The sequence below is a fragment of the Alexandromys fortis genome, unplaced genomic scaffold (assembly GCF_014885135.2).
Source record: "Alexandromys fortis isolate MF-2015 unplaced genomic scaffold, M_Fortis_MF-2015_v1.1 scaffold_8_1_9099942, whole genome shotgun sequence".
Taxonomy (NCBI): domain Eukaryota; kingdom Metazoa; phylum Chordata; class Mammalia; order Rodentia; family Cricetidae; genus Alexandromys; species Alexandromys fortis.
Window position 1 is genome coordinate 3,470,792 of NW_026067898.1, and position 23,882 is coordinate 3,494,673.

The 23,882-nt window shown below is 44.8% G+C and overlaps 1 protein-coding gene across 1 annotated transcript in view; it reads left to right on the top strand.

The window, feature by feature from the left end:
- The first annotated feature begins 344 nt into the window (after positions 1-344).
- The window catches only part of Frzb (frizzled related protein), a 31,470-nt gene continuing 7,932 nt past the window's right edge, over positions 345-23,882 (top strand). The window contains exons 1-3 of the mRNA XM_050121013.1: positions 345-1,227; positions 8,544-8,591; positions 21,349-21,414. Of these exons, the coding sequence (XP_049976970.1) occupies positions 750-1,227; positions 8,544-8,591; positions 21,349-21,414 (592 nt within the window). The 5' untranslated portion in view covers positions 345-749. The remainder of the gene's footprint in view (positions 1,228-8,543; positions 8,592-21,348; positions 21,415-23,882) is intronic.

The following is a 23,882-nucleotide window of genomic DNA, read 5'->3' on the forward strand; positions in this document are numbered from 1 at the left end:
TTCTCCCGTGGGGACCAAGGGTTCCTCTCTGGAGCCAGAGCCCCGAGTTGGAGGGGTAAAGGTGCGGGGCTGCTGTCGGGAGCTGCCTAAGTTAAAGCATCCTAACTATCAAGCAAGGTCCCACCTACCCACCAGTCCCCTGAAAACTCACTGCCTTCCGGGAAGGAGGAGCCGGAGGGCCGGGGGCCACGGGGTGGAGCTCGTGTCAGCCAAGGTAGGAAGGCGCAGCTGCAAGCCAGGGCGCTGACCTCCACTGAGCTCCTCCGGCGGCTCGCAGGATCGTCCTGACCCTGCAGGACTTGGCAGACTCCTACCTCCGCTCCCAATAGTTTTCCCCAGACTCCTCCCTCCGGGTCCCCCATCCTTCTCACTTTGCAGAATTCATCGCTTCTTCCAACACCTTTTTGCAACACACCAGAGCTCCGAGTCCCTTAGCTGAATTCAACTTTTGTTTTTATTTCTCTCTCGCTCCCTTTTTTGCCCATCTCATCTGATTGATGTGCGAAGGCTGATGCCTCTGCCAGAGCGAGAGGAATAAATAGAGTCTGCCTCGCCCAAAGGCTTAGACGCCTGGGAAGAGCAGCCAGCGCGGAAAGGACCGGGCTCTGCCAAGCGCGTGGACCGAACCGAAGGACTTGGACCCAAGCGAGCTGTGATTTTCCTAGGGGATAGCTCCCAGGTTGTTGTGCTCACTCCCTGAGTGCAGGAGACCGCCGCCCGGCTGCGCCTTGTCCCATCCTGCCCGGATCATGGTCTGCGGCAGCCCGGGACGGATGCTGCTGTTACGGGCCGGGATGCTGGTCCTGGCTGCCCTCTGCCTGCTCCAGATCCCCGGAGCTCGGGCAGCAGCCTGTGAGCCCGTGCGCATCCCCTTGTGCAAATCCCTGCCCTGGAACATGACCAAGATGCCCAACCACCTGCACCATAGCACCCAGGCTAACGCCATCCTGGCCATCGAACAGTTCGAAGGTCTGCTGGGCACCCACTGCAGCCCGGATCTGCTGTTCTTCCTCTGCGCCATGTATGCACCCATCTGCACCATCGACTTCCAGCACGAGCCCATCAAGCCCTGCAAGTCTGTGTGCGAGCGCGCCCGGCAGGGCTGCGAGCCCATCCTCATCAAGTACCGCCACTCGTGGCCAGAGAGCCTGGCCTGCGAAGAGTTGCCGGTGTACGACCGTGGCGTGTGCATCTCTCCCGAGGCCATAGTCACCGCTGACGGAGCGGGTGAGTCCTGAACTCTGCCCGACCTCTGAGGAGGAGTTGGTTATTCGCCTTTGCTCTCTCCTTTGCTCTTAATCTCCCTTTGACCATGGAGTCCTGTTCTTTTACTTAAAAAACAAACAAAAAAAACTGACTTTATCATCCTTCCAAATGAACTTAGTCTCTTCCAACAGGTGATGTGATCCATCCATTCCTCCCCCACTCTTGACACTGAGCCTCTCCATAGCTCCCCTTCCCTGCCCACGCTGCGCATGCGGGATTAGCGAGTCCTCTACACTTAACTTTCTTCTTCGTTTCTTGGTTGATTCTTTTGCATCCCAATCACCGGGTTGCGTTGTCTTTAGTGTTTTCGCCACTTCCAATTGTATGGAGACCTCTAAGGGAATGTCAAGAAACTTCTGACACAGAGATCTGCCAGTGACACACATTTGCCCCAAACCCAATTTCGTCCATACGATCACCTTAAATTCCCCTCTGCAGTCAGCGAAGAGATGATAATGCCAGTCAGGGACAGCAATGGAATATTATTGCTATTTATCGTCTCTGGCTCGCTCCAGCCTGAGAGCCGGCAACATAGCCTGTAATAACAGGCCCTTTCCACATGCCCACGTGACTCCAGGTCATTCTGTAAATGGCACAGGGACAAATGGAGTCATGTTTTAAGCATGTTATCTTTATAGCCTTATATGACTTTATTCTTAATCTCATCCTTTATCCCACCCATATCCTATGTGTGTACAGTGTCTGAAACACTCACGCTTTCTCCATTATAAAACTGATTTGTTTAACCACTATTTGTTTTGCCGCTGACAGTCTAATCGTGGCATTCATAATCTCATGGGCTCTATCTCAGTCCAGCTCAGTAGGGTCTATTTTTAGTAAACTCAATATTTCCCTACTGATTTAACCCACCACTCCTGTGCTTTAGAGATAACACTTAGGCAAACTAGTCGTCCGCTCTCAGACTCTCCCAGGATCAACTGTTTTTAGGCTGGGTCTCACTTGGTTTATCATTTCTGTTCATTTATTTCGACACCTACATTTCCTTCTGTTTCCCAGCTTGCTCAAACTAGGCTTGTGTCTGCAGTTTGGAGTCAGTGAATCAGTTATTACCGGGCTGATTCGTTAGCTTAGAGTGGGCGGAAGGGAGAAGGTGCAAAGAGCTAAAAAGCAAAGACTGAGCAGAAAGATCTCACAGCTTTCTGCCGATCACTTTTCTGAGCTTAGCACCATGAATATGGAAATTGTCTTCTGAAGGCCAGTTGACAATCGAGAGCTGGTTTTCCAAGGTAATCCAAAAGAAACATTCCTTCTTGAGCCCTTGCGCTGACTGCTGTCGCAGGCTCTGCAGACGCCGTTCCAGCTCAATGCCCTTGCTATCCTGGCTGGACAAACACTGTTAAAGTCAGCTAAATGCTAGCGGTCTTCTCAGGCCAAGCGCTGGGAGTGATGTATTTCACTCTGAAATGCGTGCTCCCCTGAGAAGACGAACTTTGCTTCTGCGCCTAAATCTAGAGAAGGACGCAGAATGAGTGGGGTTTGGCAAGTCTAGGCGCTCTCAAGGGCACAGTCAATGGGGCTAGGAAGCAGTTTCTTAAACACCCTTGGGTTACCTGTCTCCATAGACCAACTACGGTACAGTTGCCTTCTTGAAGCCCTCCAGGACTTGCGTGGGGATACTTTATCCGTCAGGAGATGGCTGCTGGAACGCTTTAAACTTCCATAGTATTTGTTTTACTGACACCATCTCTGGAAGATGAATACCTGAGGGCGGGGGGTTGTCAGGATGCTCCCTTGTCTCCAATGTCATATGAAACAGGGACAAGGACCTGAGCACAGGGTTAGAGAGGAACACGCTGGCCCGAAGGGCCCCCGGCATCCAGTCTGCAGAAAACTGCACAGTCCCTCTGTTGGGTGAAACTGTCAGATACCTAGAATTATTTAAACCTGCCACATGGAGCTGGAGAAAAGGTTCTGTGATTAAGAGCACCGATTGCTCTTCCAGAGGACCTGGGTTTGGCTCCTAGTACCCACGTGGTAGCTTATCAACAGTCTGTAACTCCAGTTCTGGGAGATTCAGTGCCCTCTTCTGGCCTCTGTGAGTACTGCACTTAAATGGTGCACAGACAAACATGACAAGTCAAGCTTCGAGGGAAGAACCCGGTGCTTACTTTCTACTCCATGGTAATTCATACATATGGTGCACAGACATACATGCAGGCAAAACACCCATATGCATAAAAAATTTTAAAAACTACCACATGTCACCATTTTAATTAGTTTATTGGAATACAATAGTTTACCAAACAAGTTTTTTTTTTTTTTTTTTTTTTTTTTTTTGGTTTTTCGAGACAGGGTTTCTCTGTGGCTTTGGAGCCTGTCCTGGAACTAGCTCTGTAGACCAGGCTGGTCTCGAACTCACAAAGATTCGCCTGCCTCTGCCTCCCGAGTGCTGGGATTAAAGGCGTGCGCCACCACCGCCCGGTCAAACAAGTTTTTTTTTCTTCCTTTAGAATCTTAGAATCTCTGTGTCTTGCTGGGTGTTGGTGGCGCACACCTTTAATCCCAGCACTCGGGAGACAGAGGCAGGCGGCAAACTCTGTGAGTTTGAGACCAGCCTGGTCTACAGAGCTAGTTCCAGGACAGGCTCCAAAGCTGCAGAGAAACCCTGTCTCGAAAAAAAAACAAAAACAAAAAAAAACAAAACAAAAAAAAAAAAGAATCTCTGTGTCTTAGCACTAGATCCTACCTAACCAGATATACAATGAGATCTCTAAAGAGTGGTACAAACCTTCACATGCCCGTGTCAAGAGGATTTCCGTCCATTCATGTCATGCATACGTGTGTTTATATGTAACAAGTTGCGACTCAACAAATAAGCTCAGGACATTTATCAAAACGAAGTCTGAATGAAGCTGACTGATGCTTCAAACTACTTCTGCTTCCAAAACACTGAGAATGCGCATATGTTTATAGAGAACATGTGACATGTCGGCCACAGCTAACGAGTTCATGCTACGTTTAGAGTATATGCCATGTTTACTGTCAAGTGGGGCTTTGAGCGCCACCGTTTGAGAGCTCAGCTCACCCTGGCCATTCTGTGGGTGATCTGAGACATTTAGGCAAATCTTTAAGATTGTCTGCTGAGAGAGGCTTAGAGATCAGGCACATGGCCCATGCCACTCTGCCTGTCGGAAGATGATGTGACCTCTTCAGCCTTTGCAAGTAAGTAAAGGCCAGCCTGTCTGCATCCTACGGGCAAGGGGAGGATGAGACAGCATGTGGACCTTGGGTCTCGAACCTGGCACCTAGAGACCTGAACAAACTGCTGCTCCTGTTTTCCTGTTCTTATTGCTCTTGTATCGAGCTGACTTGTTTTTCCCTTTCATTGTTTTTTTGAGCTTGGTAAATGCAGACACCGTCTCGAACTCTTAGCACCTCTGCTCTGGGGAGCACGGTTTACCCTGGGATCCGACTGCAGAAGCAGCTTATATTTCTCCTGAATATAGAAAATTAATGTTTCATTTCCTATAAACCAAGCTGAAGCTCATGCTAAGGAACAGATTTCTATGGCAGGAATAGAAGGGGAAAAAGTGAGCTTGCCTGATGGCTGTTAACTAGAACTAGTCTCTAGGGAGGGACTCACAAGCCTCTGTCCCTTCCTGAGGACCTAAGGGGTTAAAAGTTGCTGGGAGCAGGGGTGCGGGTGGATCTGGAGGCTCCACCCCTCCTTGAGTATCTATAGGCTGGTGGCAGGGAAGGGAGAGATATTTTCTTCAGTACTCTGGCTACTGGGAAGTGGTCCATCCTGATCTAAGAAGCCCCTCACCCATGCTCCTATAACCAGTCCTAATTAAACTCACAAGTTCACCAAAAGGAATGAACTTTTAAAAAATCATATAAACGATAGGGTATTGTACAGCTCTTTCTAGACCACCTATAGTTGCTGTGCCAAGAGCTTTATAATTGCCCTTTAAAAGCACCCGGTTATTGCTGGCTTCCAGTTAGGACCAACATACTCCCTGGAGCGCTTGCACGATATAGTCTTCAGGCGCTGGCCTGGCAGAGCCCCACCACCATTCACATGCAGAAACGGCTATTTAATCATCGCTCCACTTTCCCAGGAACAGGCAGCCCTTTCTTTAGTACTAGCCCTGGTCGACAAATATTTGAGGGGCCAAATACCAAGAAACGAGGATGTGAACAAAAACAAGGAATGGAAAGAAGTAGAAGTTTTAAGTTAGGACTAGAGAGAAAAACACGATTCCAAGGATCCTTCATCGTATTGATACCAAAAGGCATCTGCCTGGCTTTGGGAGAGAGTGTGTGTTACTAATTTTATTTAGCGATAGCCCAGTTGTGAGTGCTAGTGAAATCTTAGATTGTCCCTAACTTATTTTAATTGGTCACCTTTTGTCTCCCTTTTTACCAAACTTTGAAATAGTTGTTTGAAGAGAAAAGTTGACCATGTTTTCTTTGGCCCTTGTCTTTCTGTTAGGTAGTTAGGAAGAATGTAAGAGCCATTGTGTAGACATATAACTTTGAAAAATGAAGCACTAACTAAATTTATGGACAGTCACAGTTCAGAGATGCAAACTCTGAGCTGATTTTGTCCTTCATTTTCAGCAAGTCACTAGCCTGACATTGGTCAGCATCGGTGTCTCACAAGGGGAGTGAATGGTTGGTAATTGGTAAGGCACAGAATGCATGCTTAACTACAGCCACGCCAGGAGAGGACCTACTGTCTCAGGACTAGAACCCTTAGCGGTGGCCGAATAACAGCTGACTACCCATACTATGTTCTAGGCATTGTCATATGAGTTGTGCGTATGAGTTCTCATGAATGGTAAGTACTGTTACTCCCGTTTTACAGGAAAGACCGGCAAGGTACATAGAGAAGTGACCTGTCAGATGAATTCAGTGTGTGAGAAAACAGGGTCCAGACCAGATCTGTTCAACACTACCCATCTTCTCTTGCTAAGAAAAAGGACTTTGATTTTTTTTTTTTTAGGGGAGAGGGATCTCTGTCTTTTGTTTATTAGGTTAAAGTTAAAGGAGCAAAGTATTTTCATTGTGTCAATTTATGGTTTAAAAGAATAAAAGGGCACCCAAGACCATGGATTCCCCGAGACCATGGGTTCCCCCAAACCATGAGTTCCCCAAGACCATGGGTTCCCCAAGACCATGGGTTCCCCAAGACCATGGGTTCCAGCAGATAAGTGATGATTCTTTGGCTGTACTATTGAGATAGGAGAGAATGTCCATTCCAGATTCATCCAACCCAGTCTCAGTCTCAGCGTGCCCCCGAGTTCAGGCTTCCCTGCTCTCCCCACTTACTCTTCTCTAGAGTGCTTTACGCTGTTGTGAGGCTTTACTACTGTAGTTGTTCAGGCGCTGAATCTGCCTCCCCTGCCTTTCTTCCCGCCCGGTGGTCAGTAGGTATCAAGAACTACTGCTCTATTCAGAATCAGGTTTCTTTCCTTCTCTGCCCGTCATTCTCTCTGGGCTCACCACAGCTGACAAGGATGGTGAGAATGCAGCCATGGCGGCTGGATCTCCTTTAGATACGCCCCATCTTCCTCGCTGTCTAGACTCACTGTTTGCTTGCCCCAGTCCCTGTTCTAGCCATGCGGGAAGACATTCAGGTCCCGTGAAGAGGGCTGGATTTGTCACCTGAGTCCCTCTCCCTCACTGTTCTCACAGAGGCTCTTCCAGAAATCTCTGTGACTTCACTAGAATCTCTTGAGATACAAAATTTAGCAAGCACCCAGTATCTACCATTTCAATTCAGGATAATTTTGATGGTGGAATTTCAAATTTTGACTACCTCAGAAATGATCAGAAAGCTCTGATTTTCTCTTAACAGTTCTGACAATTGAATCCTTTATATTTCAAAAAACATAGAAACATCTCTGGCAATAAGAATATGAAATCAAGAAAATGTTCACCTTGGCTCAACTGTTTCAAAGTCCCTCCCCGCAAGAAGCTTTTTCTTTTTTTTTAAATCTCATATAAACCATAAATCCTAATTCTTTTTGTTGCTGCTGCTGTTGTTTTTGTTGTTTTGAGACAGGATTTTCCTGTGTAGTTCTGGCTGTCTTTGAATTCGCTCTTGTAAACCAGGTAGACCAGGCTGGCCTTGAACTCACAGAGTTTGGCCTGCCACCGCTGCACCACTACTGCCCAGCAGTTCTAAATGTTTTAAATGTGGACCAATATAATTCATTCAAACAGGGAGATTATTTTATATAAATTGTACACATTGTATATAATCATTCTTCAGAATAGAAACACTGGCGTATTACTTTAAAACTTGGGTAAAGTTTGAATAGGATAAACGTCATCAAGTTAATGACTTATATAAGATGCTTGTAGAGCCAGGTTTATTGTTTATTCGTCTATGTGGAGACCTCTGTCTTTCCGTAGATACAGCTTCTTTGCATGTTAGCTTATGGCCATGGGTGTAGCTCAGTAACATGCATGAAGCCCTGTGTTCTACACCCAGCATCCTAAACCCTTCCCCGTGTGTGTTTTATATGACCTATGAGCAATAAGACAGAGGAAGAGTGCAGGTTTTGTCGAGCTAAGTAGAGGCGCTGAGCTTGTTTAGCATTAAGTGTCAATACAAGTGTGTGCAATCCTTGTATGGGAGTGTGAACTGAGTACCAGCAAGGGTCCATGGTTAGTTACTGTGTCTCTCAGCGCGGCACTCTGTAAGGGCACACAGCACAATTCATTAGAGGCTGTCTCCTAATTAGAACACAGAGGGCCATTATCATTACCATTTTCTGGAATTACAGCCTCATGAAAAGAACCAGTGGCGAATCCTAATTATTGCCACATCCATTAACTGTACTGGCTTGAGTCATCTACCAGCGCTAGGCTTCCTTTCTGCTCAACTGTTCAGTCTGCACTTAACACAGGACCCGGAGTTCTTTCTGGGTTTCCCAGAGACACGGCGCCAGTAGAGTATGATGCAGCCGGTCATCGACAAGGTGTATTTGGTTCGATCTGTCACAAGGTCACACAGGTTGGGTCAGTGCCTAATATTTATGTGCTTATGAAATGCAAGAACTCAATATTTATGAAAGGCTAGCATTTTGTGCACAAGTGATGAGGATTCATGAGTAAGAGCTTTCAGTCATGTCCAAGAAAGGCCCTCATCCTTACTCAAACCCCAGTAGTGGCGCTAACGAAGGACCATTTATTTCCTGGAGACACCTGGCTCTCACCCACCTCAGGCTGTCACAGAGTCACATTTATCGGTGAGTTCCAGGAGTGCTAACTCTGCTATCATTCTCTATTCTGTTTCCTTGCAGATTTTCCTATGGATTCTAGTACTGGACACTGCAGAGGGGCGGGCACCGGTGAGTACAGGGTTGGTCCTGGCTTTCCTTGGTGGGGCGATCCATCTCTAAGTTGTTATTGCAGATACTTGCGTCCTGTTTTAAAAATAAACATAAAAGTGATTTCCTTATCTATATTGACTTTATTTTTAGTGTTAGTATATTAAAGTTGACCTCTTGGTTTACAGTTTGGTTTACAAAATGTTAACGAATACATAAATTCATGTAGTCACAGTTCAGGATACTTCATATATATTATATATATTCATTATATACATAATATATATTATATAATGCAAGTTTTACCTGCTTATCTCTTTACTCTTTATCTCTTTATCTTATACTTATCTCTTTAATACTTGAATAATATTTAGGTTGTTTTAGTTTGGGGCTTGCATAAAAGGAGCTACTATAATTATTTGTGTACTTTTATATGAATATTAATGTTCATTTCTCAAGCGTAAATATCCAGGAATAGGATTGCTGGTCATGGAGGTAAGAGTTTATTTAACTTGGTTAAAGAATGCAAAACGGTTTTAAAAATACCTGTTCAGGTCTAGGGCTGTAGCTCAGTTTGTATGCTTGCCTCGCATGTATGGAGCCCTGGCTCCAGTCCCCATTACCACGTGCTGGTACACGCCTATAATCCTAGCACTCAAGAGTTGGAGGAGAAAGGTCAGAAGTTGAGACCAACCTGGGCTACATGCAGCCCTGTCTCAAGGCAAAACAAAACCGCAGATATGCCAATTTAGTTCCATACTACCGACATTACAAGAACTGTAGGCCTTCCGTAGTCACATCGGTGTGCGGTACTGTCAGGTTTTTGTTTTGTTGAACTATTTGGATACCTTTGTCATCTGATTGTCTTTATCATGAAAGTTGAGGTTTTTTTTTTTTCATAATTCCTCATGTGGACAGTTATTTAGGAATATTTTAAGAGATAGGTCATTTGAAAGGCAAATCAAACCAAACCAACCAACCAAACAAACAGAAAAAACAAAAAAGATAGGTAATAGGACTTGGGGTTCCATTCAAAGTCCTACAGAGAGGCTGCTCTGTATAGCTTCCCAGGGTCAACTGTGTCGGGTTACGCTCTCAACTAGTTTTCTGCAGGCGATGATTTCAGCACTGGGTCTATTTCCAGTCTCTACAGTGTCTCTTAGATTCAATCCAGGTATGCCATCCCGGGGATGTATAATCCACAGTAAATTTTTCAGTCTGTGGAGCATTGCTTAGTCAAGTTCACACATAGCCAGGGGCGAGCGAGGCCAGCAGCCTGCAGTCACTGATGCTAGGTCATGTCCCAAGCTCTTTCCTCTCTGTGAGCTCCCTGGTACTTTGCAGTTCCTCGGAGCATCCCATTTGGATCCTTGGTGCAAAGCTAGGATCTTATTTTCTCCACTCTGTAGTTCATTTCCTGCATCTGGGGCCAAGAAGTGGATGGATAGGAACAAAACAAGATCTTCTAATGTCTTAGCCCCATTGGCCTCCTAATCAGGAAGGGTTGGGGTTTTAGGCTCACTTGACACACCAATACTGTTCCCGCTGCCCTGGGCTGGATTGCAAGAGATGGGGTCCCCACTTTTGGAGCCAGATCTACAATGCCCACTTCCAGATTGAAGGTTGTACGGAAACAGATTGGCAGATAAACGCACCGTCATATGATGGGCCCGGTTTCCTTTTCTGAGCTTTCTGCTGCTGTTGTGTGAGCATTCCCAAGAAGCTGCTTCATGCATGCTACTCGGGGTTCATTTGTTGAGAGAGAATGGGGTTAAGTATTTCATCTTACCGCACAATAAACCTTTTAATAAAGTGCAAAAAAAAAAAAAGTACAAATAAACCAAATAAGTCAGTGTATTTTTGTAGGCATTGTCTTGTAAAGACCACACACCGGGATAGTTAATGCTAGCAGTGTTCTAGAAGCTTCTGAGTCACGTTGCTTTACCACGGCAGCTGCTAGTCAGCACTCCAGCACACAGCCGTTAAATTTTGCCTGGCCTTGAATGTCCTGTGAACAAAGCCTGCCTTTTGTTGCCCAGCGCCTTTCTTTGTGATGCGCACAATAGTTTTCAGTTTAATTGCTCACACTCTCCACCACTAAACACACCAGGCGTAATTCCCCTAATGTTACTGGGTATTTGGGTTGTTTCCTGTTTTTGCTACTGTGTCTGAAGGCTACAGAGTTGCTACATAGTTGTTTGTTTGTTTGTTTTTCTGGTGATTTCCACTGATGTTGCTCAGTATGCTACATTTTGTCAGGTACCTTGAAAGTGAAAGAGGAACGTGTGTCAGTTCCTGAGTAGGGTTTGAAGTACAGAAGTTCACTCCTTGGTGACACCCATGGAGAATTCTCAGGTTGGCAGGTATTTGATCTCAGGGCCTGTCCAGCAAATATAGCCCCCCACCAACCATTCACCTTATGGAAAAGCAACCTATTTAGAACTATTTAGAATTTTTGAAAATGGAACCTTCATTTTAATATAATGCAGGGGTGGAGGGAGATGGGAGAGTCTAGATGGGGGCAGGCAGCCGTTGCTCTGATTAGTACTGTGTGCTCATTTCCCTGGCCGTGACTGGTTTTCCATGCATCTCCCAGCCCCTCACCCTGATCCGGAGACATCCGCACCCACAGCAGATTCCATGACAAGGCTGGTCTGCACCCTGCTTTAGGCAGCGAGGCTGCGGATGCTCTACGGGGACCCATAGAGACCTAAACCCTGCTTTCCAGGGGGTGCCCATCCTGGGTGCTTATTTAAAATAGCTTAAGTTGTGGTGATACCACGAGGAGCATTTCCTGTTACACAGAAGCAGTCAGACATTGTTGGTGCCACGCGACTCTGAGCATCACTTGTTCTGTTGTATCTGTGTAAAAGAAACTGAAACACCCATTCGTTTAGTAACACAATTGGGCAGGCAGTCCTGCCGTGTGTGTGTGTGTGTGTGTGTGTGTGTGTGTGTACACGCGCGCGCGCGCGTGCTTGTTCCTGCTATCAATTTGTCTGAAAGTCATGGTTAGAGCTTCAATGTGTTCGTGAGCAAAGACATCAATAACAGAACATACAGAGCTGGATCCACTTAGAGCAGGCTGTGGTGGTGGATGCCTTTAATTTAAAAAGTTATTTAGAATTTCTGAAAATGAAAACTTTGCTGGGTGGTGGTGGCGCATGCCTTTTAATCTCAGCACCCGGGAGGCAGAGACAGGCAGATCCGTGAGTTCAAGGCCAGCTTGGACTACTGAGTGAGTTCCGGGACAGCCAGAGAAACCCTGTCTCAAAAATACAAGCAACAACAACAAAACCCAAACAAACAAACAGCCCCCAAACAACAATAATAGCAACAATGTAACAAAAACAGATCCACCTGGAAAACTACAGAGGCAGTGCAGTGTTACTGGGGTCTGTGTTTTCTGTCCCCTTTCCCAGAATGTTTCCCTGTATAATGGGGGCAAGGACAACAACAGAGGAGCCAGAGTATATGTTGTTTGGGGGAGGGGGTGAGGTGGGGAGGGGATGTGGTGGGGAAGAGGGAGGGGATAGGGGAGGGGGAGCATTGACGCAGTCACATGTTTTCAAAAGTAAATGCAGTTTGTTCACACTCAGAAAGGCAGCAGCTGAAAAGGCTCATGCTAAAACAGGAAATGAGGGAGGCAAGAAACTATTAGAACCCACATCAGGACCCCTCTCCAAAATGTCAAGCTGTCTGTGCCTGGAATTTGGGAAAGACGTTATTTCCCACTAATTAGTCTAAGTGCCTTAACACTTAACATTTTTCCCTTGTTTTCTTTGGAGATTATGACTCTGAACAGCTTCCAATTTGTGAACGTATTTTACTGTTATAAATCTACTATCATAAAAGAAATAGATGTTCTTGTATTTACCTTGGGCGGGATGTGGAAAACAATTCAGGTCCATTCCGCCGAATCACTTTGTCAAATCAACATGGAATATTAAGAGGAATGTTTAATTCATTCAAGAAAAGGGTATTTTTTTTTGTATTTTGTTTTGTTTTCTGTTGTTTTTGAGGAATGGTCTATGTAACTTAGTCTGGCCTCGAACTCCCTAAGCAGCTGAAGGTGAGCACGAACATATGATCCTCCTGCCTCCACCCCCCAAGCACTGGGGTTACAGTTGACGCCACCACACATTGTTTTAAGCGTGGAAGAGGTACCCAGGCTTCGGACGTGCTAGCAAGCAGTCCAACAACTAAACTACAGTCTCAGGCCAGGATGTTAACCTTTAAATAAACCAAAAATAATTCTCGTTTTCTATGTGTAATGACAACTAATGTAGGAGCATCAATATTAAAAAAGACATAAACATTTCCAGGGAAGCAATAGCTGATAAATTCTGATGTATCGTTGTATGTGCATGACCAAATGACTTCACTGGTCTCTCTGGAGATGGACGTCAGAGTGCACTGACCCCTGCTCTCCTTTCTGCGAAGTTCTGCTGACTGCCAAGGCTGGCTTAGCCAGGCCAGCTGGGGAAATTAGCATGGATAAATGTTGCTGGTTGGTTTTTACTCTTTACTATTTGGGGGCCCACCTCCCAGCTCCCAATCCCACAGGGCTTTATTCTTACTAATTTATAGCCGTCCTTAGCTTGGCTTATTGTTGCTTGCCAGCTTTTCTTAAATTATCCCAACAACTTTTCCTTTGGGCTTTTTCCTTTTCTTACTTCTGTATATCTTATCTTCCCTCTTACTCCATGGCTTGCCGTGCAGCTGCAGCTACTCCCAGGCCCTCCTCTCCTTCTTCTCTTGCTCCTTCTCTTCCAGAGTTCTCCTTTTATTTATTCTCTGTGCCAGCCGGCCCTGCCCATCTTCTCTCCTGCCTTGCTATTGGCCTATTGACCATTTAGATCTTTAATAGATCATCAGGTGTTTTAGACAGGCAAGGAATCACAGCTTCACAGGGTTAAACAAATGCAGCCTAAACAAAAACAACACCCCTTAAAATAATATTCTGCAACTGGTAAATGGTACCTTTTGTGATTGCACCTCAGTTTCCAGTGACCGGAAAGGCTTCCCCCAAGCTGTCCACCACATGGAAACTGCCACTTCGAACCCATTCTCATTCTTTCACAATCTCTCCCCCGAAATGTTAGCAACATTCTCTTAGCGCTCCTGTACCCAGGCACAGCACTTCCCAAGGCTCCTTGTCCTCCCTCTGCCTAAGGGTTCATTCCTGGTGGAATTCCTCTGCTCACAGAGCTTCTTCCTCACGTCTTTGGCGGTGATTCTGCCCAGTCTCCCAGGAAGAATAGCATATTTCTATTTCTTACCTCCCTATCCTATTGGCATTTCAAATAGAATGCACCTAGCAATAAAAACAATCTCTTAATTGAAATTTTCCACCTCGAATGAGGATGGGGTGTCAATCCTTCCTAGGCTCCCAGCGTGAGAGTTTCAGAGTTGGTTTTAGTCCGTCCATCCTCCCATTCTTCAAAGCGTAATGGAAAGTGGTTCCCCCAGACCTCCTGTACACCAAGGGCATATCTGGAGATAAGGCAGGCCACAGCCCGGCATTTCTCCTTCCTTCTCGTCCTTTCTGTATGTGACATTGCAATGGTAGTGGAGCCTGTTTTGCCCCTTTGTTTTTTGACTTTAAGGAAATCACAAGACACTTAAGGGAAAACAGAATCGCGTTGGCTCATATTTTAGACGATTCGAATGACTCTTAGACCCCAAAACATTGTGGAAAGCAATTTATTTAAATATTTCTGAAAATCTAATCTGGAAGAAACAAATGGAATTTCCTCTTCTTGGTGATGCAATGTTAGCCTTTGCAATCTTAAGCAATTTCCTTTTGCAAAGCACAAGTCATTATGAATTGAGACCTTTATTACAAAATTTGAGGTTTGTTTTTATTAGCTGAGTTGAGCCCATGCTACTTTTGGTTTTCAAAACTTTTTTTCTGCTACCTAGGTTCACCAGTCAACTTTATCATATTTTTCTCTAATCCAAAATAAAATTTCTCTCTCTCTCTCTCTCTCTCTCTCTCTCTCTCTCTCTCTCTCTCTCTCTCTCTCTCTCCCTCCCTCTCTCTCACACACACACACACACACACACACACACACACTTTGCCTTATGCAAATATTCAGAAAATAAGTATTATTTTGAATATCTGATGAAAGCTGCCAGGTCACTTCATTTTATGGAGAAGGGAAGGGAAGGTCTTGTGATTTTTAGGTCAATGGGATTTTACTAAAGTTTAGTTCAGAACAAAACAGACGAGTATCGAGTGATGGCTGCCCCGAGTTTTGACAGTGTCTGTACCTGTGCAGCCAGCACTGAAGCGAGGATGAGGATTCTTGTCCTCCTCAGAGATTTCCCAGCCTGCAGCAGCAGGGTCCTCATTTTCATGACTATAGATTAGTGCCTTTACATCTTCCGCGTGTGCAGCTAGAGCAACCCTACAGTGCATCCTCTGTCACCGCCGGGAGCTTTTGCTTCCGAGATTTGTCTACTTAGCTGTGTCGAATTGTTCTCAGTGTATGACGATGCCCCTTCAAATGGCTGTGACACTAGTGAGATTAGAAACTCCTGTCTAGCCCTTTAAATACTGTTCCCAGCTCAAGAGAGGTATTGGTTTCTGATTCTGCAGGAGTTGTTCTTAGGATGCCCTCCCCTCCTCCCTCCTCCCACTTCCCGTTTTACCCCTGAGATCAGACAACTAGGATTCTGATGGCCTTTGTTTTTAACATCCCAGGAAAAATCTAGAGATTTTTCCATCAGGTATCATTTCAATGACTTTACTATCAGGGTGAGGGAGTGTGCTTGGCCCTAGGGGCGGACTCTCCAGACGTTTTCCCATCTCCTGTTTCTGGAAGGGTAGTGGAACAAACCTTTTGAAGTGCACATTGTCTGTAGGCTGTTCCCCTTCAGAAGTTGCTGGGACAAGCCTGGCATCTGTCCTGTTGCTGCTTAGCTGATTTTTGATTTAGCGGATGGACCAAGTCCTAACTTCTCCTCACCTCCCACCCCGTTTGCCACAGCCATTCTCTTCCACAGGCAGGGCTCTACTTTGCCATGTAGCAATGGCGCTGGCTTCATAATCTCCATTTCAAGCATCCCACACTTTGGCTACTTCTGCTCTTCCTTCCAAATGATTCTTTCTGAACCGTAGCTTACTTTCCTTGCTCCTTTAAGACAGCCTGCCCATCCGCTGCCGTTTACCCTCTGTCCAGCCTCTGACTTCTTCCTTTATGTGAGATTGTATTGTCTACGGGAATACGTGGCTATCTTGAAAATACTTTTAATTCCCCTTTTCTTGTTTTGTGGCAACTCTTCAACAAGAGTCGATGGAGCGAATCCCTCAAATGTGTGACTGACACACTTCGGGAGAGAAGCCTCACTGGAGAAGCAGTTTGTGTGGCGGTTTCCCCTGCACAGTTTGTCCTTTCGTTTGGGGCATCAGTCTTTTTCTTCTTTGTGGAGACATCGACAGCTGTGTCCCTTATCCTCAGGCCTCACATCTGACACCATCACTCCATCCGCCAACCAGAGAGTAAAAGCTGTGAGAGAAAGGGCTCTCATCCTCCGGCTGACAAATTCATCATCCTGTCAACGTCGGTACCCTGTGTCCTTATCTGCTGTGCAGTGGATAAGTGTCCTGGCTTTCAAAGCCCCATTCTCCTGGTTTTTTTTCAGGGCTCTATCATCTTCTTGCCAATTAAATTCAATGGACCCTTTTATTTCTCAACTAACTTCGGCTTTGAGGCTCGTTTGACACAGAGATCACCCTTCTTCCCCCTTAGAATTTCCTGTTTTTCCAGCCATGGTGACTCCATGCCCTCCTGGTTCCTCCCACGTTTCTGGATGCTTCTCCTTGGTCTCCTTTGTGTGCCTCTCTCTCTCTCTCTCTCTTCCTCTCTCTAAATGAAGTTAGCAAGAAGTAGTTCTTGACTGGGTAATCCTAACTCACTCTCTCGATGTGGATTTGAAGACCATTTTTACAGAGGACTGTGTCAGCCAGAGTACTTAGATGCATTGCACATACATAATATGCTTCTTTTCCGTAACACACACACACTCACACGCACACACACACACACACACACACACACACACAGTTGCAGGTTGTCTGGGTGTCATTATGTTGTGCCCTCTGCACTGGCTTTGCATCAGATGTCCTGCAGTCCTGGGACAAAGCCTAGAAGGTGGCACACGGCAAGTAAATATTAGCCCAGCAAATACACGAACACACCAGCGACTGGAAGGCTTCGATAAATGTTCTCCTTCCTTTCCCCACCTCGTGTTTAGAGACACTTGCCTGTCCCAGGTTGTGAAGGAGAGGAAGACACAGGCATGGTGTGGCATCTAGTAACAGATGTCTAAAACAACTAAAGGGCGGCCTTATGCACTGCTAGTTGGCAATAGGAAATACGTCAAGGTCAGAGTTGAGGGTATAAATCTTCACATTGTATCAATTTATTTTGTGTCTCTTAAAAGCTTGCCATGGCTGTCTCTTAAGTTTCTTGAAGTGGAAGGAAGGGGACAAGTGGAGCTTTTGGCACAAATTAAACCGCACTCTGATCTCGTCGGAATGGTCAGTCAGGAGAGAGCAGAGGGAATGTAATTACACAGAATTGTATTTTCTCCTAACCCTTACCTTTTGGCCATAACTCCTAAGTATAGACTGGAGATATTTTCTTAGAAAAATCAAAAGAAAATCTACTGAGTCTTCCAAAGTCAGAATTGGCTTATGGGCTGTTGATATCAGGTGAGGTTAATTATAGCCTTACAGCTGTGAGAGAGATCAAACTCAGTTCAAACCAAGGTCAGCACCAGTTGGAACCGTGTCTCACACTTAGGCTTCATGTCAGACCAGGTTGTATTAAACAGCAAAACCCAGGCAATACAAATTTTATAATTATATAAGGTCTTTAGAATTGTTTCAACCTTCCAAACCTATATAATAATAATATTCTACTTGTTTCTAATAAATGAGGCTGCTATCATGAGCAAACCTAGGTGTAGAAGCCCCAGTGGCTTTTGCTTCTCACAAGTCTCACTGCAGAGACCGTAGGTTGTGAATGAGCTCAAATACTATGGAGTAACTTGGGGCATCTCAGTGCTGGGGACCCTGCAGGTCTGGTTCGGTGGGGCGCTGGGCATGGTAGCTTCTCTCGTTTGTTTGAGGGTGATAAACTCTTGTTTCTATTAGCATAATAAACAATATTTCCAGCAGAGTGGCTGGAAGAACTGAGTGGAAAAGCAAGATGGCATAAAGTGCAGCCCAAGGTGGAGTCCTGGTCATGGCCACTCAGGAGATGAATGCTGCTCTCTGCCCCGCAGCCCAGGGAATTGTGTTCAGTTCTAGACATGGAGGGGAATAATCTTCTAACATCAAAACTGCCCACATTTAATCTCATCACTCCATTAGAAAATCATCCCCTTTAATTAAAAGTTCCCCTAAAACAAACCACCAAAGCAGTCTCTAATTCCTCTATAAGATTTTATTCTTAATATATAATGTTTTTTTTAAAATATTTATTTATTTATTATGTATACAATATTCTGTCTTTATGTCTGCGGGCCAGAAGAGGGCACCAAACCCCATTACAGATGGTTGTGAGCCACCATGTGGTTGCTGGGAATTGAACTCAGGACCTTTGGAAGAGCAGGCAGTGCTCTTAACCTCTGAGCCATCTCTCCAGCCCAATATATAATGTTTTTATGAAAATTTGAGTAATATATTTTAGTTTGCCATCATAGAGCTAATACTTAATAGTCCTTGTCTGACCAGGAAACTGGGAAGGGGAGAATACTACCAGTTCCACTAGCAATAATGGTAGTTCTCTTGGCTCAATAAAAAGTTTAAGCATCGGGAAATGAAACATCATTTCACATCCTGCACCCCAGTTCCACTCGTCTCCCGCTCCCCCTGTATCCCACAAATCTGACACTGCCCTTGTAGTGTCCTTCACAAAGAAAACTAAAAGAGAAGAGATAAATATAAGATAAAAATAAAAACAGGTAAAATATACAAATGAGAACATTAGTTAAACAAAAAAATAACAACAAAAAAACAGCAGAAAAGTAAATGAAAACCTTCACTTTGCTGTTGTATCTTTCCTGCCTCTCTATCCCCTCTTCGTCTGTCTTGGTGGCACTGGGAGTGGCTGTGTACCATGCAGTACACACATTTGTCCAAACAGCTCGACTTGCAAACATCCGTTGTGTCATGAGTTGTTGGTCATGGTTTCTGGTGCACCATCAACACTGTTCCCTCACCGAATCTCCTTTCGGATATCTTTCTGTTGCCCTGAGTCATGGAGATCCAGTGACCATGATTCTCCAGCAGGTAATAGATGGGGTAGATGCTGGGGAGTGTCCACCCAAAGCCCTGGACATGTGTCTGGGTGGTAGCTGATCTGATCTGACCTGGTCACTGGGACCACCCATTTCAGGAGAGAGCCAGAGCTCGTTCGCTCTTGGGGAATAGTCTGTGTGGGAGGAATTGTGCATACCACTATAGAAAGGCCTTCTTGAAATATTCCTAAATCACTTTATAATACAATTAAAAAGAATCTCTGCCTGTGAAGTTTGGTGTAATACCTTTGTTTATGCTTCAAGCAAAGTTATATTGGTAACAATATCAAATTAGAATCAATTTAGTTACAGTTGGTATATATTTTTAACTAAACCTTATTTTATTAAAACAGACAATTTCTGAAGATTAGAAACGTATAGCTAATTTATCAATGTGTATTACTTTATTTTGTTTTTGCAATGCTGAGGATCAAACCCAGAGCCCACAACAGCTTGGTAATCTTTCTAGGGATCATCTAAAATCTTAGTCCTTGCAGGCAAGATGCTGACACATACGTATTTCTACAGAGAGAAATAGCCAACCTATATATTTATGGGGATAACTTGTAAATTAAAGCTATAGCATTTATTTTTTCAGAAATAATGCTCATTTTTAGGAGACCTTTATAAAAATGGAAAAGATTATGACATCTTAGCTAACAAGGTAAGCGCTAGGTAAGTGTCTTAGTAAGGGTTCACTATTGCTGTGAGGAGACACAGTGACCATGGCAGCTCTTGTACGAGTGGCTTGCTGGCAGTTCAGAGGATCACATGGCAGCATACAGGCAGAGGTGGGGCTGGAGCTGAGAGGGCTGCATCTTGTGGTCAACGGGAAATCAACTGACTGTCACACTGAGGGAAGCTTAGAAAAGGTGTCAAAGCCCACCCCAGCTGAGACACACTTCCAACAGAAGGTGTGGCCCAGATTAAAGGTGTGCCCTCCAGCCTCAGGGTCTGGATTTAAGACGTAAATCATTCAGCCTCCTCCAACAAGACCATACTTCTTCCAAGGAGGCCACACTTCTGAATAGTGCCACTTCCTTTGCTTCCTGTGAAATTCTGGAGCAAATACATTCAAACGATCACAGTCACTGTGCATGTGTGTGTGTGTGTGTTTGTGTGTGCATGCATGTGTCTGTGTGTATGTGTGCATGTGTGTGTGTGTGTTACTATGGATATAGCTCATGGCCTCATCAATATAAGCATATACATTATAACTGAGCTACATCCCCAACTCCAGTTTCTCAGCAAAATCACTTTGGTCATGTAGCTTTTCCTTAACAGTTATAAAAATATGCTCTTGGGGGGCTGGAGAGATGGCTCAGCGGTCAAGAGTTCTGGCTGCTCTTCCAGAGGTCCTGAGTTCAATTCCCAGCAACCACATGGTGGCTCACAACCATCTGTAATGAGATCTGGTGCCCTCTTCTGGCCTGCAGGCATACATGAAGGCAGAACGTTGTATACATAATAAATAAATTCTTTTAAAAAAATATGCTCTTGAAGATAGAAAATTATCTACAGTTGAAAATTTTGAGATCACCAGAGATTTTATGACGTGCATATCTACTAGGTAACATGGGCTCAGGTCACTACTCACAGCTATCTTTTATGATTTATTTTTTCTATTAATGATTTTTATTTTTTAAATTAGAATATAATTTCATCACTTCCCATTCTATTTTCCCCCTCCAACCACCACTTATATTTCCTCTTTCTCAAATTCATGGCCTCTTTTTTTAATTGCTGTCATATATATGACATGTGTAACATACATGTCTCACACACATACATGCATCCCTAAGTATAGAAATACAGCCTTCTCAGTCTGTATCATGTTCCTTATCTGCATATTATTTCAGTGCTGACTTTAGCAGATATTTTTAATATATAGAATTGATACTTTCAAAAGATGTATATTCTCTCCAGCAGGCACAGAAATACCATTGCATGGGATGGCAGCTCACTTACCCGTGGAAGGGACTCTCTGGCTCATAGCAATGTCTGTTTATCTTGAGTGGCTTTCTGATCCAGGATCTAATATGTGGAGGATGCCATGCAGTCTGTGAAAAGCATACACACACCAAGAGGTCTTCCACGGGGCCACACTAGCTATCTCCGCATGAGAGAAGACTGCCTTACAGTGAGCCTACCATCAGTCTTCTGAAAAGTACCAAGTACACCTCTCAGCCTGAGGTCTGCGAGTCTGGGCTCCCCATTAGCTCAAGCAGGATGGCCAGCAGCGGTACTGGGATTAGATGGAAGAGGTTGGGAACGTGAGAGCCTCATGCCACTGAGTAACAGGCTGTGTAGACAGAGGGACAGCAAGGTAGTTCAGGAGAAAACCATCAGATGCAGGACGGCAGCAGCATCTCACTGCCAGGTTCACGCGCGGTCTTCCTTAAATTGCGCGGGTGAACAGAGATGGCTAAGATAGAAAAGTCACTTACCGTTGCCTGTTTTCCAGAGCGCTGCAAATGTAAGCCAGTCAGAGCCACACAGAAGACCTATTTCCGGAACAACTACAACTACGGTAAGGATACCTTCACAGTCCGCTCCCAGACTTTTGTGTCAGGAAACCTGTGTGTATGTTATGTGTACGTGCTTGCGTGCACGCAAACGGGTAGTTTAAGCGCAAGGCTTAAAGACCGAGGAGGACGCTAGCAAGGGTGTCCTCGGCTTTAGCTGATTAAAATGTTATCATGTTATCATGGTGGCAGCGTTCTTGTCAAATGCCTGATGGGCTTAGCAAGCATTTTTTTTTTTAACCAAAGTATTGAGTACCCAGAGATCAGTTTCAAAGAAGTTCTCATCTCTGGGTCGGTACCTGGGTTGCGGCTGAGCTCCCCTGGAGTGATGAAGGACACTGGAAAGCCATACTTACTGGTTCTTGACATCCATCTAAGGGCACGGTGTGCTGTTTTACTTAACCAAACATTGAGATAAGGTAAATGCTAATTGAAGAGTCACCTGTACAAACAGGGCTGGCCGACAGAAGGGGAGGATGCTATCTCTACAGGGACTCTTTTAGGGGCTTTCCACATACTATCTCATTTAATTTCCCGACGGTTTGTGAACAGTCTTCTTATCCTGGTTTTATGAGTGATTTTCGAGCCAAAGCTGCCCCTTCTTACATTATACATAACATATTTGGGGTACTGTTGGCCTCCAACAAACACCACTCTCATGTCAATAAAAATCACTGTCGTGTTTCAGAGAGGCAGTCACCAGAGTCCCTCAGTTGGTACAGGTCTGGTCTGTGTTACTGCAGTCCACAGACTTCTCCTAGAATCGCTTTTGGACAGAGGTTGAATATTCCTTATCCAAAATTCTTGGGACCAGAAGTGTTTAGGATTTCAGACTTCTATTTTGTATTTTGGAATGCTTGTGGATAGGCAATAATCTTTGGAATAGGGCTGCTGAAGTTTAAGCATGAAATGTGTGTTTCATAGACAGCATTTCCTGAAGGTGACTATAGGGGCATCTTCAGTTTGACTGGGACCTGTCTCAGGAAGTCAGGCGTGGAATTTTCTGTTTGTAAAATTGAACTGGATTTGGCAGTGGGGATGCTCAGCCTGTGGATGAGACTGACAGGGTCAGGCCACTCTCTGATCCAGAGTTAATGAGTAGACATGGGGTGCAGAGTCCTCCCAAGAGAACTGTGTTATTAAAATAAGAACGTCTTCATATGCCTTATTTTAGAGGATACAGAGCATGGAGAGATTTATTTCAACCTCTGCAGTTTGGGGACTTGGAAGGAGAGAAATTTAAAAAACCATGACAGTAATATTGTTTAAGGATCGTAAGGAAAGAAACTCCTGGGGGTGGGTGAATTTGAATGCAACTTCTTCCCCAAGTTTCTCTTCAATGGAATAAGTTTTTATCTTTTGCTTATAAGTTATTTATTTTTAGACTCTGTACTTCAAAGGCTAGCCTTGAATTTGCTCTGTAGCCCAGGTTGCCCCTGAACTTATATTCTTAGCCTTTCTGGAGTTAGAGTTGTGGGCGTGTGCTACCTGGCCCAGCTGACCGCTTATCTTCAGCAGAATCTTAGCCACTCTTGGTTAGTGAGGATAGACAGACCAGGGAAGGATAGACATCCCGGGGCTAAAGGTTTAGTCTGTCTAAGAATCAAATGCTGGACTCCTCCCCTTGTGCAAGCTGATGTGACTGCAGGGGAAAGAAGGCCTTCGTTTTCAGAGAGCTAGCCTTTTAAAGATTCATAAAGGCTATGTGAACTTTTAAATACAATTATGATAAAAAATAAAAACAGTTTTGTACCAGGGCCTAGCAGTGTTGGGGAAGTGCTTGCTGGGCATGCATGGAACCCTGGGTGAGATCATTAGTCCCACTTGAAACTGGTTGTGTAGTTCAATGTCATCCTCTCTTACGTAGCAGGTTGGAGGCCAGCCTGGGGTACGAGAGAGTCCATCAACAAACAAGCAGGCGGCAGCAGCAGCAGCAGCAAAACACACACACACACACACACACACACACACACACACATACATTAAAACAACAACAACACACACACACACTTTAAAAAACACCAACACCAGAGAATCTATCCCAAGAGATGAGTCATTTCTATGTGTCTTCACATTCTACTTCCAGTGTTCTCCAGCTTCCCTGTGAACGCAGTAGCTGGTGGAACTCCTATCACTAGAAGTTCAAACACTGCTCACTACCAATCACTAAAGAGATCTTAGAGAAGGTAGCTGAGTGAGCATTGTGGTATAAGATCGGCTGTGGATCACAACTGATAAAAGGAGGAGCCTTGTATCGTGGCTTACACTCATAGTCTGTCCCAACGCGGTAGTAAAGCTGAGAGGACCAAGAGTTCAAGGCCAGTTTCACCCGTACAGCAAGCCCAAGGCCAACCTAGCTTTCCCCAGTCACAACTGGGGGTTAAAAGGAGGGAAAATATTCTTTTTTCATAGTCAGATACTAACCAGGCCACCCATGAGTCAAAGATTAGCTTTAGGGTAGAACTTACAGATT